Here is a 15,404-nt window from a genome sequence, read left to right as displayed (position 1 = left end):
CCTTGGACAAGTCACTACAGCTCACTGACTCAGTTTCCCCATGTGTAAAATGGGGACAACCCCACCTACCAGTAACAAGAATCGTGAGTAAATTGCTTTGAGATCCTCAGCTAAACAGTGATGCTAATGAATAATTACACCCTTGGTAGTGTGGAGGCCTCCCTCTCTGGTTAATGACAGCTGACCAGGCGACCGAGCATCTCACGGCAGAGTCGCTGGCTAAGGCTCTTCCCGGACGGAAGCCACGGCTGGCAGAAGTGAACTCCTTGGGCACACAAGGCAAACTCAGCAGCTCTGATTTGCTGGGGTTTGCTCTCAGTTGGGGAGTTTGACCTCTCTAGTGGGGGTGATGGTATAAACCACCACATAACAGTCTGGAATTCCCCCCCAGGAAAGCATTGGGGAACTGCAATCAGATAGGGGCTGGGGTTATACGGAAAGTATTTCTGTGCCACAGTCAGAACCAGCTGGGAGAGGAAACATGATTTTCCTTGTGAGTCAACTGCTCTAATTTCACTGCTTTGCGTTTTTACTTTGGGCTCATTCTGGGAATGAAAAATCCATTTCTGGTTAAAAAAAAAAAAAAGCCCCTTTGCCTGCTGAGCAAAATGCAGCCAGGGTCGCTCTTCCCCCTCAAGTGGGTACTGGCTGCAGCCCTGGGAAGTGAGGGGCTCTTCAGCAAAGTGCTGAAGACTTGAGAGATGCTGTCAGCTAAACAAACATGATGCCTAAGCTGGAGACAAAGAAACTGTCCATGGGGCTTGGTGATAAATTTTTCTTAGATGAACGTTACTGTCTCTTTTAGTGTTCGCCAACAAAATGATGTTTTATTATTGTTGGCAACTTAGGAGACAGAAACCAATCCTTGAGAAATGCAGATCTGCAGAAAAGCCACTGAAGGCGCTAGAAGAGAACTCTGACTGCAAGCTGGATGGGAAAGGTAGATCAGTGATCAACTTTCTGAGAAACCACAAGAAATGCAAAGCCATTTAAAAGGCCTGATAAAGCTTCCCCCAAGCTCCTACTTCCAGAGGGCTTTTCAAGTGTTTAAAATGCAGAAGGTCTGACTCAGAACAGTGGGAGACTGAGCCTGGACTCTGGTTCAACTCCTGCTCACTCCAGTGCCTGCTGAGTGAGTCAGGGCAGGGCCATGGCTGCAGGATTTGGCCTGAGGTGCAGAAAGAGCAGTTCTGGACAGGCAAAAAACTGGGACAGGCAGGATCAGGCACTGGGGGCTGGACTCTTGGAATACTTCTCATCCCAGTGAGTCAGCAGGAACTCCAGGAGATACACCAGTGTCAGCAAGGTGGAATAACAGCCCAACAGCTACCTGGGCCTTCAGTGCTTTGGGAAAATGTAATGTGCAACAGCTGGTCAGGGTGCACTGGGAGAGGAGGCAAGGGAAAAGGGAGGTTTACACCATCTTTCTGTCCCCATTATCTGGGGGCCAAACCAGCCCTGGCACAAGTTAAAGCAGTCTCAGGAGCACCCTCATTTGTGCTGGAGAAGAGCAGCCAACATCACTGGCATGCATGCACCTTAACCCTGTCCCCACCTCCTCTGCCCTAGAGTGCCCCAGCTCATCATCCCCTACACAAAGGATCCTCAGCTGCTACCTGAAACTTGCTGCTGTGGGTCTTTTTTTTTTTTTTTTTTGCAGTGTAGATGTAGCCATAGAGAATCCCCTGCAAGCCACCCCATCTCTTAAAATGAGGGGATCCAGCTCAGGTGCCCCTGCTGACCACAGCTGTAGCAATATGGCCTGGGAAGAGAGGTGACCCCTAAAGCAAGTGTTCTTTGGGGAGGAGATTCCACCTTTAAGGCAGAAAGAACAGAGCATGTTGATGGCAGGCTGCTTTTTTAAGGTATCAGGTTTGCAATATTAGAAACAGTCCTGGGGAAATGGCTGAGAGGACAGCATGAGCCAGCTTCACCATTCGTAACCTGGCCATCCTAAACATGTGCAGATAGACCACCCACCCCTGCACCGCTACATCCCATCATGCACTGCAGTCTCTCGTTGTATGCATGTCTTACAGATATCTAACAGATGGATGTACTATTACATGTGATCTCTTCCCTTTGGTACGAACACGGACAGAAAGAAAGGAGGAAAGTTGTTCAATGTGCACAGCACAGATGGGATCTCTAAATAGCCTGGAGAATGTTTATTTCACAGACAAGTTTAGGTTTCTGGAGCAAAGAAACAGATGCCTTTGGGAAGAATTTTTGAAGCTATTTTATCTGAAAGGGTTTGAATCACAAGTGAACATGCTGTACCAAGAATTTACTAGGCAATTTATATCTCAAAATTGACATGATACCTAGGCCTTCTAAGGTGCTAATGTTTGTGCTTTTAAGATATGATTTCTGCTGCTTTCTGAATTTTAAAGACTAAAATGCAGTCCAGAAACTACCATTAGGTTATGATCACAAATTCAGCCTTGCTGACTCCAAACATTCAAAAATCATGAGTCAAACCCCAACAAAGATAAGATTGGCTTGAAAATCAAGAGATTTTTTTCAAAATAATAAAATGTGGATTCTTTTGTATTTGGCTTCTTTTTTCTGAGCATTTTGGGTTCATGTTTTCTTGCTTGTCTCCACAACCACAAGAACTAGTATCTGACATTTTTTACAAAATGAAAACTGAAATTCTCCCACATTCACATAACTCCAGGTGCTGAGGCTTTAAGAAAACACCAAGTATCATAAGACTTGTGCTAAATCGTGAGAGATGGCAACACTGCAGAATGATCTAACATCCTTTCTGCTTCCATTTCATCACTTCTTCCCTTTATCCCATCAACCGGGGTCGGGTCATCATGTAAGCATCCACCATCTTTGTCTGTCTGTGGTAGCATTAAGGTCCACCTGCTTACCATCTTCTTTGATGTGATCCATCCATCATCACTTCCTCAGGGTCTCTTTCCTACCATGCTATCTTCACCAAGTCCCCTTCATTCACCCTCTGCACATATCTGAACTGGCGAAGTCCCATTTCCTGGATTTTGTCAGCCACATCACGGACTTGGACTTACATCCTAAAACTTTCCTTTTGACATCTCTCTCTTTGTGTAACTCCTCTTCTGGCACGAAGACATCTCATCTCGAACACCTGTAGGCTTTGAACTTGGCCTCTCTGTTTTGGCCATGTTTCTGCACCATATAGCATTACAGGGCACACCACTGTTCTCCACAGTTCAGTCTCAGTGGCAGACGTTTGTTATACACAGCCCTTGAGATGTTATTCCACACTTTTCCAACACTCCTCAGTCTGGACTGGGACTCACATTCAAGCTCACCATTTTCCATAACTCAGCTGCCAAAGTACTTGAACTGGTCGGTCTGGTTTAGTTCCACTCCATTAAGCTCTATGTCAAGTGTCCCTGTGGCTCCTCTACTGATCCATGCCCTCAGTCTTAGTCAAGCTCCTTTTCATCAGATGCCAGCTTAGTTGATCATAGCACTGGTTTATTATTTTCTCTAGGTCTTCTTTTGAGGAGGCCCTTATTGCTAGGTCATCTGCATATAGCAGCTTCTCCCCCTTTCCCACTGACATCTTCCTGCTGATGCAGTCCATCAAAATGATGAAGAGCAGCGAGTTGAGGGCCGACCCCGGGTGCATTCCAACTTCTACATCAAAGGGACTTGTTGTTCCACAATATGTTCGGATCTCTGTTTTCCATCCACTTTATCATAGGCCTTTTCTAGGTCCATAAGAAGCTATCCTGCTGGTGCTTGAGCTGCTTCTCCATCCCTTGCCAAATTACAAACATGGCATCCCTGCGCCTCGTCCTTTCCTAAAGCCACACCGTGCTTGGTCAATGAGGGGTTCCAGCATTTTTCTAATTCTAGCATCCAAGATACATTCCAGTATCTTCATCCCATGTGACAACAGCTTTGTCCCTCGATAGTTCCAAATTCCTGGAAGCTTCCCTTCCTAAATATTGGTACCAGGACAGACATGCACCAGTCTTTTCTTGTCATACAGCTTCAACCACTTTGATCTATTTCATGCCGCTCTTGCCCAAGACTTTCACCAGTCTGCTGTCACTTCATCAGGTCCCTCTGCCTTATTGGTCTTTGTCTCCTGGACTGAATTTCCACTTCCTCCTCTTATGTCAAGCTCAGGTACCGCATTAGGATCACATGTTGACAACACCACAAAGGGTTTGCTTCATTTAAGTGACTCTCAAAGTATTGTTTCCACCTCTCCTTCACTTGTTTAGGTATTACTAACAGTCTCCTCTGATCACCATTCACAAACCATGTCACATTACCATCCTCCTTTCTTTGGGGCCCATTTTTCAATGCTGCAGAACTTTCTGCCAGCCAGCTGTGGGTCATTTACAAGCTCAGCATGCAAATTGTCTAGGGCACTCTCTTTGCCCTTCTTCATTGCCCACTTGGCAGACCACTTTGCTTCTTTGTATTTGCTTTCATTTACACTTGATGGGTTCATTTATTTTCTTTGTGCACCATTTTCTTGTTTCAAATTGCTACTTGCACTTTGTTGGTCCACCCCCACTCCTCTCCTTTGGTTTTCTCTATCTGCATCATCCACAAACCTCTTCCACTGTGGCAATCTACATTCTTTGGAAGTGGTTCCACGCCTCTTCAGCTGATGCCAAATTTGTTTCCTGACACAGATTTCATTCTGCCATTAGTGATTCTAATTTTGACCTCAAACACAACAAGAGGCTGCTTTGATTGGTCGCTCAAGAGTGCCATCATTTATGATAAAAAGAAAAGGAGGACTTGTGGCACCTTAGAGACTAAAAAATTTATTTGAGCATAAGCTTTCGTGAGCTACAGCTCACTTCATCAGATGCATTCATTTTCCACTGAATGCATCCAATGAAGTGAGCTGTAGCTCACGAAAGCTTATGCTCAAATAAATTTGTTAGTCTCTAAGGTGCTACAAGTCCTCCTTTTCTTTTTGCAGATACAGACTAACACGGCTGCTACTCTGAAACCTATCATTTATGATGGAGATGATGCAGAAAGCTCACACTAGCTGGTGTCATTCATCCCATAAGGGTGTCACATTAAAGGAACTAAGAGTCCGAGTCTGGATCTTTGCTGACTGTGCACTCAAGGTGCCTGCCAGACAGATCAAGAGGGAGAGAATTCCTTTCTCTGAACCAGTGTGCATTTCCTGCAGCATTCTCTATTGATTTCAGTATATGTTCAGAAGGGAGGGATGGCCCAGCGGATAGGGTGCCAATGTGGGACTCTGGAGGCCTGAGTTCAATGCCTGGCTTTGTCACACCCTTCCTGTGTCACACTAGGCAAGTCACTTCACTTCCAAGGGGCTGTGAGGTTAAATGCATTAAAGATTATGAAGTGCTCAGATATAATGCTGACTGGGGCCATAGACAGCAACAGTATGTGAGTGTTGTGATCCTGTTTTCTCTGTTCTGCAGCTTTCCGTGTGTCTGTCTGTTTACAGAGGCAGCTGCAGTTCTGCAAGGCAGCACTGAGGTAGCCTATTCCACAATGTACGTTCTCTCATATTCAGTTATTTTTGCTTAATCTAAAACAAAAGTCAGTCTCCGACTGCTCAGTGTCTGGGAAAGCTGGAACTGTGCATGGCTAATCTGGGGGTTGGCACCAGGCCCTCGTTTAACCGCCTCTGAGTCTGGGGTTGTTGGAGCTGGGCTTGTAGGTCCCCTGATATTTCAGAGGCGACAGATACTTACGAGTTGAGCAGAAAGGTCTCTTTTCCCAGTAGCTGCAGGCACTCTGCGAGGTGTCACCCTTTCATATTGGACCACATGTGTGAGTTTCTCCGATGGGCTGGCAAAGACTCCTGTAAAGACATTCAAAGGGTCAGGGCTTTCTGCAGAGTTCCCTAGAGGAGTACAGTGCTGCATGATGTTACAGGGTGGTAGAGCAGCTGTGCTCAATAACCCCATTAAGGCTTGTTCCTAATCCCAGAGAGGGGGATGGAGCGAGGCTAGCTTCATAGCTCCCTGCCCCTCCGTATTGCCCTCACTGCTCATTGTTGGCTGATGTTTTGCTGCTTCCTCACAGTATGCACAAAGCATGCAACATCCAACACAAGCCCAAGGCACTAGCAGGCAGCAGTGAAATGCCAAAGATGGACTAGCAGCTCCCCTGTCCTGCATTCTGCAGTCTTTGGCCACCAAGCCCTTACCAGATGGTGTCCCCAAGTGAATAAGGACAGGCCAAGCTTTACAAAAGAGAATGAAAATCTTCAACTGAGTGAAAAAATACGTGGAGGCTCCAAGACTACACACAATTATAATAATATTTGTACAAAGTAGGTCTTGCAAGGTAACATCTGAAAACTCATAATTTGCTAATCCACACTGTCCTGATAAAATGTGTGTGACAACATTGAAAAGTTGTAAGATTCCATTGTGTAGTGATTTTAACACATGTTCCAAACCGAGGTTGGCAACCAGGTCTTTCTCAAACAGAGGAATGGGTGCTCTGCTTAATTTGTATTTAAGCCATAAATAGAGTCATCAAGCGGGAAGGAAAATGAAGGATGCTCAAACAGGTGAGGAAGAGTAGCAGAGCACATTCTTTCCTGTAGCTTCTCTGTCTCCTGAATCTCAGCAGGAAATGTTTCCCAAGGATGGGGGCTGACACTATAAAAATGAGGGACAAATACCCCAAGGTCCCGTCCTCCTTTCTCTATCCATTGATTCACTGCACAAGAAGGGACAAAGGTAGCAGCCATTAACCAGAAGAAGGGGTTCTGGCCTCAGAAGTTTGGCCAGTAAGATGATTGAGAGCATGTGGTGAGAAAAACTTTGCTAGTTGTGTTTTATCTTTTCCTGTGACCATTTCTGATTTTTATGCCTCATTACTTGTACCCACTTAAAATCTCTCTCTTGGTAGTTAATAAACTTTTTTTGTTGTTTTATCTAATCCAGTGTTTAAACTGAAGCTTAAACTCCAGTTGAGACAACAAGATGTGTGCATATTATTTCTATTAATAAAATGATGGACTTTATATGAATTTGTATTGTCCAGGAGAGGGCTGGGCAGTACAGGACATACATTTCTGGGGGAAAATCTAGGACTGAAGGTATGTTGGGGTCACCCTGCAGTATAACTGAGGTGTGGCTGGCTGGCTGCAGCACACACACAGTCATAGCTGGAGGCTGTTTGTGAACAGGTCAGACTGGAGGCTACAGCAGCAAAGCAGTGTCAAGGGCACCCCAGGTTAGAGGGCAGGGTTGACACAGCTACTCATTAGTCTGTATTCTGGGTATGTCACAAGGTGATTACAGCATCACCTCAGGTTTCATTTTATTTTGTTAAGACGCCAGTTGCTAGCTTCTTGACTGCAAAGCAAAGCTTGAAAATGCGACACCCAAATGTTCAGAAAGCAGAAGGCAAATACAGAGGACCCCAAATGTATTATTTTTAAAATATCTCATGATTTCTGGGGCCTGACTCATGATTTTTTAATGCTTGAGGTTGGCAATACTTTGTTGTGGATTTTGTAGGATGTTTTGCATTTACGAAAGCTTATGCTCAAATCAATTGGTTAGTCTCTAAGGTGCCACAAGTACTCCTTTTCTTTTTGCTTTAGAGTTAGAAACCATTCTAATCTGTCAAGTTCTGGGGCAACACTCTAGACCCTGGCATGCCACTCGATGGCCACTGTTCACACATTTCAGCAGCATCACCCATGCTGGCAGGTTTGACAGCTGTATGAAGCCAACAGTCCCCATGTCCTCTAGCCATGTTAGTTAGTTACCTTGCTGGAGCACTGGGATCCCCACAGGATGATGAATAGCAAAGGGAGAGCAGACCACATCGTTCTGCTGGTGCTAAGCAAGCCTCCCCCACAGTGCATTTCATGCCTGAGCTGGAACCAAAGCTACTCTTCTCACTACCCCTGCCCATTTGTGAGTCACAATCTCACTGCCAATGCGGGCTCGGTTCTGGCTGTCATGATGTAGCTACTTTCTCTAAAGCAGCAGCTCATCTGGGCTGGATCAGATGGGTACATGAGAGCCATCTGTTGGCAGCACTCTCTGGTCAAACCACAACAGCAGCCTGTAGATGGTACCTAGATATCCCAGCCTGGCTATCTGGATGAATGACTGGGTGACCCAGAAGACTGGCTGGGCTGACAGATATAAACTCAATCCACTCACGAAATCATAAGAACTGCCCCTTACCGCATGTACTGCCACAGCAGCTGGGAGTGCAGACTAAGAGTCCTAAAGTTAAACAGCTGTGAGGCTGGATGTTCTCTGCAAAGGGCCCACTTGCCCTAGGAAACTGTGGAAAGTCAGACATGCCTGAGACCATGTGGCTGCTCACACTTGGCCTGTTCAGAACGCTTGAGACGCGTGCATTACAGAAGATGCACACACTGCAGCTTGGAGGCAGGTCTGTACTGCAACCCCCTTTTTACAGAGCGGGTACTGAGGTACTTGCCCAAAGCTGCCCAGCAAATCAGAGGCAGAATTACAATTAGCACTCAGGAACTCTTACCTCTCATCCTCCATGCTCATGCCTCTAGAACAGACCAGAACCAAAGCATTGCGACGATGCTGCTGTTACGCCACCGGGAACTAGGGCTACACTTTGACATGGACACAAACTCCTTCAGCATGGACCAGGCTTGAATTGATTTGTCCAGCCCTTGTACTATGTGGGCCATGGCTGGTGGTCTTGGGTACACAGCAAATGCCTCACTATGCCTGCTGCACACTGAGCTCAGCCACCTTGATAATCCCATTTCACCCAGCCCAGTCAATGCAGGCCTATCAGAAATGGGGCTGGATGAGAGCTACATGGCTGAGGCACAGTTGAGCTAATACCTGACAGTTGGAAGAAGCAACCAGAAGAAATAAGCTATTGCTTGTTGGTGTCTGCCCTTTGTCTCCCAGACTCCTGGGTGCTTCTAGAAGTCAAGGGAACAACACTAACCCAAAAAGACTTTATCTGTCTGCAGCTGGCTAGAAGGTTGTTTTCAATGGCTGAAGTTGAATCTAGACAGATTCAGACTGGAAATGAGGTATAAATTCATCACTGAGGGTAACTGATCACTGGAACAACTTACCAAGGTTGTGAGGGATTCTCCATCACTGGCCATTTTAAAATCAAGATTGGATTTTTTTTAAAGATATGTTCTAGCTCAAAAGGAATTATTTGGGGGCAGTTCTCTGGCCTGTGTTATACATACAAGAAGTCAGACTAGATCAGTGGGTTTCAATCTGTGGTCCACAGACCCTGGGGGGAAGTGGAGGGAGGACAGACTATGTCTGAAATTTTTAGGGGTCTGCAGATGAAAAAAGGCTGAAAACCACTGGACTAGATGATCACAGTGGTCCCTTGAAACCTAGGAATTTACTTTCAGGTTCAAGCACTTGCTTCAGGGATCCAGGCCTCTGTTCCCTTGAGGTTGGGTCACTGTGAGGAGCCATATGGAAACTCCAGCTAATGATGAATGCAGCAGCTTGCTTTCTGAGGCCTGCTCTTCACACAAAGCTGTACTAGTTTACCTAATGGGGTGGTTCTAAATGGAACTAGTTAAGGCAGTTGAAAACCCCTGTGTGGGCAATTTAGCAATTGCAGCAAGTTCGCAGATGACACTAACCTGGGGGGAGAGGTAGATATGCTGGAGGGTAGGGATAGGGTTCAGAGAGACCTAGACAAATTGGAGGATTGGGCCAAAAGAAATCTGATGAGGTTCAACAAAGACAAGTGTAGAGTCTTACACTTAGGAAGGAAGAATCCCATGCACCGCTACAAGCTGGGTTCAAGCTAAGCAGCAGTTCTGCAGAAAAGGACCTGGGGATTACAGTGGACAAGAAGCTGGATATGAGTCAGCAGTATGTCCTTGTTGCCAAGAAGGCCAACGGCATACTGGGCTGTATTAATAGGAGCATTGCCAGCAGATCGAGGGAAGTGATCATTCCCCTCTATTTGACACTGGTGAGGCCACACCTGGAGTATTGTGGCCAGTTTTGGTCCCCACACTACAGAAGGGACGTGGACAAATTGGAGAGAGTCCAGCGGAGGGCAATGAAAATGATTAGGGGGCTGGGGCACATGACTTATGAGGAGAGACTGAGGGAATTGGGGTTATTTAGTCTTCAGAAGAGAAGAGTGAGGGGGGATTTGATAGCAGCCTTCCACTACCTAAAGGGGGGTTCCAAAGAGGATGGAGCTCGGCTGTTCTCAGTGGTGGTAGATGACAGAACAAGGTGCAATGGTCTCAAGTTGCAGTGCGGGAGGTTTAGGTTGGATATTACGAAACACTATTTCACTAGGAGGGTGGTGAAGAACGGGAAAGAGTTACCTAGAGAGGTGGTGGAACCTCCATCCTTAGAGGTTTTCAAGGCCTTGCTTGACAAAACCTTGACTGGGATGATTTAGTTAGTGTTGGTCCTGCTTTGAGCAGGGGATTGGACTAGATGACCTCCTGAGGTCTCTTCCAACCCTAATATTCTATGATTCTATGATTTAATTTAAACCTAGCTTGGACCAATTTAAACTGATTCCTTGTTAGACCAATATGAGCCAGGCTTCTATATTTTCAAAAGCGTGCAAACAAGAGTTCACACCAGATTAACTAGGCCAGGGGTGGGCAAACTTTGTGGCCCAAGGGCCACATCTGGATGGGGAAATTGTATGCAGGGCAATGAATGTAGGGCTGGGGCAGGGAGTGTGGCAGGGATTGTGGGGTGCAGCAAGGGGCTCAGGGCAAGGGGTTGGTGTGCAGGGGGGATGCGGGGTACAGGAGAGGGCTCAGGGCAGGGGGTTGGGGTGCAGGAAGGGTATAGGAGGGAGTTGGGGTGTGAGGTGCAGGAGGAGTTCGGGGTGCGGGCTCTGGCCCGGCGCCGCTTACCTCAAGTGGCTCCAGGGTGGCAGAGGCGTGCAGCAGGGCTAAGGCAGGCTCCCTGCCTGCCCTGGCCCTGCCCCACTCCCGGAAGTGGCCAGCATGTCAGGCGGTGGGTCCTGGGGGTGGGGTAGGGCAGGCAGCTCCGCCGCATGCTGCCCTCGCCTGTGGATACCACACCCAAAGCTCCCATTGACCACGGTTCCCTGTTCCCAGCCAATGGGAGCTGCAGGGGGGCGGTGCCTGCAGGTGAGGGCAGTGCACAGAGCCCTCTGCCTCCTCCGCTCCCCCAGGGGTCGCAGGGACATGGTGCCAGTTGCTTCCAGGAGCAACGCCGGGCCAGGGCAGGCAAGGAGCCTGCCTTAGCCCTACTGCGCCATGGGGCTGGCAATCCCGCGGGACGGATTGAAAGCCCTGACAGGCCGGATCCGGCCTGCAGACTGTAGTTTGTCCTCCCCTTAACTAGGCTGTCTTAAAAAATGGTTTGAGTTAAGTAAGCATAATTTGTTGCGTGAAGGTAAGTCTGAAGAATTGTTTCCCATATGCATCACATTACCACCAATTCATTACTGAGTGCACTGCAAATTATGCAGCTATTTCACTAAAAAACTGAGGTTTTTAATGGAATAAGTGAGAAAATGTATAATAAACTCAGTGCTCCAGCCCCATTATTTTGATAGGTTCATTTATTTTACGCTGTCTACATAGTTTAAATTTTCAATATAAGAAAGATTTTTGCAGTAACATCTGAGGCCTGGTTACACTAGAAAATTCGGTTGGCATAACTACATTGCAGAAGGGTGTGAAAAATCCACACCCCTGAGCAGGGCAGTTAAGCCACCCTAAATCCCCATGTAGACAGGGCTAGGTTGACAGAAGAACTAGCTATGGCCTCTTTGGGAGGTAGACTAACTACAAGTGACAGGAGAACCCCTCCCGTTGGTGGAGCTGGTGTCTACACTGAAGCGCTACAGCGCCGCAGCTGTAGTGTTTTAAGCGTAGACACAAGCCCTTTGAAGTTGAGAGGCAAAGCCAGAGGTTTTAGCATCTGGGTGAAGCATTTGTGGCTTCTGGTCCTTTGTGGGCAGTTTGGAACAATGGGGTAAATATATTAGCTAAGTGTTTCTGAAAAAAATTATCAGCAGTGAAATCATACAGACAGCTGCTAGCAATCTTTATACTAAAATTCTTGCAAATGTATTTGTGTTAGACCTTCCAATACTATCACTGGTTGCAGCCGGCCTTTGCAAGGTGGCAAGGAGAAAGCCCTCTTGCTAGAAAAGCACCTCTTCTTTGTTCTATGAATACCTGTCAGTTTTGCTGAAATACACACGTCTGAAAAATCGCCATTTCCCTTCCCTCACTTGTGCCACTCAGGAAAAGTTTGCCAACAGCCAAAATCATAACCCAAAACCACCAACACTGGACAGCAACCTGCTCCATACCGGCTTGTCCCCTCCACCCCCAAGCCCAGCACACAGCTGCACAACCCCTACCCGCTTCCCTGGCCGCATGGGGTAGCAATCGCCCAGCTCGAGAATGAACCAGGCAGAGTCCGACGCCCTGAACAGCCAGCACATGGCCCCAGTTCCCCATTTCCTGAGACTACGGCCCGGCCCGCCCCGCCCCGGCGGCCAGTCCCCGCACTGAACAGACCCGGACCGTCCGCCCTCCGGCACCTCATGGCCCCGACGCCCCTCCGAGCGGGCGGGCGGGAAGCGCAGCCCGAGCCCGTCCAGACGCGCCGCTGCGGCGACAGCGCAAGTTCCCCGACGGAGCCCGCCGCGCCCAGCGCCGGCTGCAGGGGGCAGCGAGCGCACTCACCACGGCGTCCCAGCGCCATGCACAGCGCCAGCAGGGCGAGCGTCCGGGCCATGGCGCGGCTTCCCCGCGCTGAGGTGCGGAGCGGTGCGGTGCGCTCCTCTCTGCCAGCGGCCCCGGCTCCGTCTGACTCAGCCCCGCCTGACTCAGCCTCCCGCCCAGGAAACTGAGGGGGCCGAGCCTACCCCCCCCAGCGGCCCCTCCCTGGGCCGGCCCCACCCCCTGCCCGAAACTGCCCCCCTTCCCCACACTGAACACTGCCCCGCTGCCCCGAGTACCCACCCCAACTACCCACCCCCTGCCTGCACACTGACACCCCTCCCCCTGCTCACTGACCCCTCTACCCTGAATACCCATCCTCACCCTGCACACTGACCCCCCGCCCACACTACTCACCCGCACACTGAGCCGACTCACCCTGCACACTGACCCCGCTGCCCAGACTACCTACGCCCAGACTACCTACCTGCTCACTGAACCCCCCCCCAGCCCAGACTACCCATCCCCACCCTGCACACTGACCCCCCTGCCCAGACTATCCAACCCCACACTGCATCCTGTCCCACACTGACACTCCCCTTCCCTGGCACTTGTCTCCACCTTGTACACTGATACACCCTCCCCCACCTCCCACCCACACATTGCCCCACCAGCACTGCACACAGACCTCGCCTTCTCTGGCCCCATCCTGCACACTGACCCACCCCTGCACCTCACACTGACTCCTCTTCCAAGGCCCCTCCCTGCCCCCCCCACTGATCCCCCATCCCTGGCCCCCCGCATACACTGACCCCCTCTCCCAGCTCCTCCCCATCCTGTACACTGATGCATCCCTGACCCAGCCTAGCACCTCCCTACCCCCCACACCTACCATGGTTATAAACTGTTCAGGAAGGACAGGCAGGGCAGAAAAGGTGGGGGAGTAGCACTGTATGTAAGGGAGCAGCATGACTGCTCAGAGCTCCGGTATGAAACTGCAGAAAAACCTGAGTGTCTCTGGATTAAGTTTAGAAGTGTGAGCAACAAGAGTGATGTAGTGGTGGGAGTCTGCTATAGACCACCGGACCAGGGGGATGAGGTGGATGAGGCTTTCTTCCGGCAGCTCGCAGAAGCTACTAGTTCGCACGCCCTGATTCTCATGGGTGACTTTAATTTTCCTGATATCTGCTGGGAGAGCAATACAGCGGTGCATAGACAATCCAGGAAGTTTTTGGAAAGCGCAGGGGACAATTTCCTGGTGCAAGTGCTAGAGGAGCCAACTAGGGGGGGAGCTTTTCTTGACCTGCTGCTCACAAACCGGGAAGAATTAGTGGGGGAAGCAAAAGTGGATGGGAATCTGGGAGGTAGTGACCATGAGTTGGTTGAGTTCAGGATCCTGACACAGGGAAGAAAGGTAAGCAGCAGGATACGGACCCTGGACTTCAGGAAAGCAGACTTCGACTCCCTCAGGGAACGGATGGGTAGGATCCCCTGGGGGACTAACATGAAGGGGAAAGGAGTCCAGGAGAGCTGGCTGTATTTCAAGGAATCCCTGTTGAGGTTACAGGGACAAACCATCCCCATGTGTCGAAAGAATAGTAAATATGGCAGGCGACCAGCTTGGCTTCATGGTGAAATCCTAGCGGATCTTAAACATAAAAAAGAAGCTTACAAGAAGTGGAAGGCTGGACATATGACCCGGGAAGAGTATAAAAATATTGCTCGGGCATGTAGGAATGAAATCAGGAGGGCCAAATCGCACCTGGAGCTGCAGCTAGTGAGAGATGTCAAGAGTAACAAGAAGGGTTTCTTCAGGTATGTTGGCAACAAGAAGAAAGCCAAGGAAAGTGTGGGCTCCTTAATGAATGAGGGAGGCAACCTAGTGACAGAGGATGTGGAAAAAGCTAATGTACTCAATGCTTTTTTTGCCTCTGTCTTCACGAACAAGGTCAGCTCCCAGACTGCTGCGCTGGGCATCACAACATGGGGAATAGATGGCCAGCCCTCTGTGGAGAAAGAGGTGGTTAGGGACTATTTAGAAAAGCTGGACATGCACAAGTCCATGGGGCCGGACGAGTTGCATCCGAGAGAGCTAAAGGAATTGGCGGCTGTGATTGCAGAGCCATTGGCCATTATCTTTGAAAACTCGTGGCGAACGGGGGAAGTCCCGGATGACTGGAAAAAGGTTAATGTAGTGCCAATCTTTAAAAAAGGGAAGAAGGAGGATCCTGGGAACTACAGGCCAGTCAGCCTCACCTCAGTCCCCGGAAAAATCATGGAGCAGGTCCTCAAAGAATCAATCCTGAAGCACTTATATGAGAGGAAAGTGATCAGGAACAGTCAGCATGGATTCACCAAGGGAAGGTCATGCCTGACTAATCTAATCGCCTTCTATGATGAGATTACTGGTTCTGTGGATGAAGGGAAAGCAGTGGATGTATTGTTTCTTGACTTTAGCAAAGCTTTTGACACGGTCTCCCACAGTATTCTTGTCAGCAAGTTAAGGAAGTATGGGCTGGAAGAATGCACTATAAGGTGGGTAGAAAGCTGGCTAGATTGTCGGGCTCAACGGGTAGTGATCAATGGCTCCATGTCTAGTTGGCAGACGGTGTCAAGTGGAGTGCCCCAGGGGTTGGTCCTGGGGCCGGTTTTGTTCAATATCTTCATAAATGATCTGGAGGATGGTGTGGATTGCACTCTCAGCAAATTTGCGTATGATACTAAACTGGGAGGAGTGGTAGATACGCTGGAGGGTAGGGAT

The 15,404-nt window shown here is 48.9% G+C and overlaps 1 protein-coding gene across 2 annotated transcripts in view; it reads right to left on the bottom strand.

Moving 5' to 3' along the window:
* ADAM8 (ADAM metallopeptidase domain 8) overlaps positions 1–12,812 on the bottom strand; it is a 99,969-nt gene extending 87,157 nt beyond the window's left edge. For both annotated transcript variants that reach the window (XM_048858423.2, XM_048858424.2), the window contains exons 1-2: positions 12,668–12,812; positions 5,706–5,815 (exon numbers count right to left, since the gene is read on the bottom strand). In XM_048858423.2, coding sequence (XP_048714380.1) covers positions 5,706–5,815; positions 12,668–12,719 — 162 coding nt within the window. In that variant the 5' untranslated portion in view covers positions 12,720–12,812. The remainder of the gene's footprint in view (positions 1–5,705; positions 5,816–12,667) is intronic.
* Between the last annotated feature and the right edge of the window lie 2,592 nt (positions 12,813–15,404).

This window comes from Caretta caretta, chromosome 7 (assembly GCF_965140235.1).
Source record: "Caretta caretta isolate rCarCar2 chromosome 7, rCarCar1.hap1, whole genome shotgun sequence".
NCBI classification, from domain to species: domain Eukaryota; kingdom Metazoa; phylum Chordata; order Testudines; family Cheloniidae; genus Caretta; species Caretta caretta.
The sequence above is the reverse complement of the archived record's forward strand: the minus strand, read 5'-3'. Positions and strand labels throughout refer to the sequence as shown.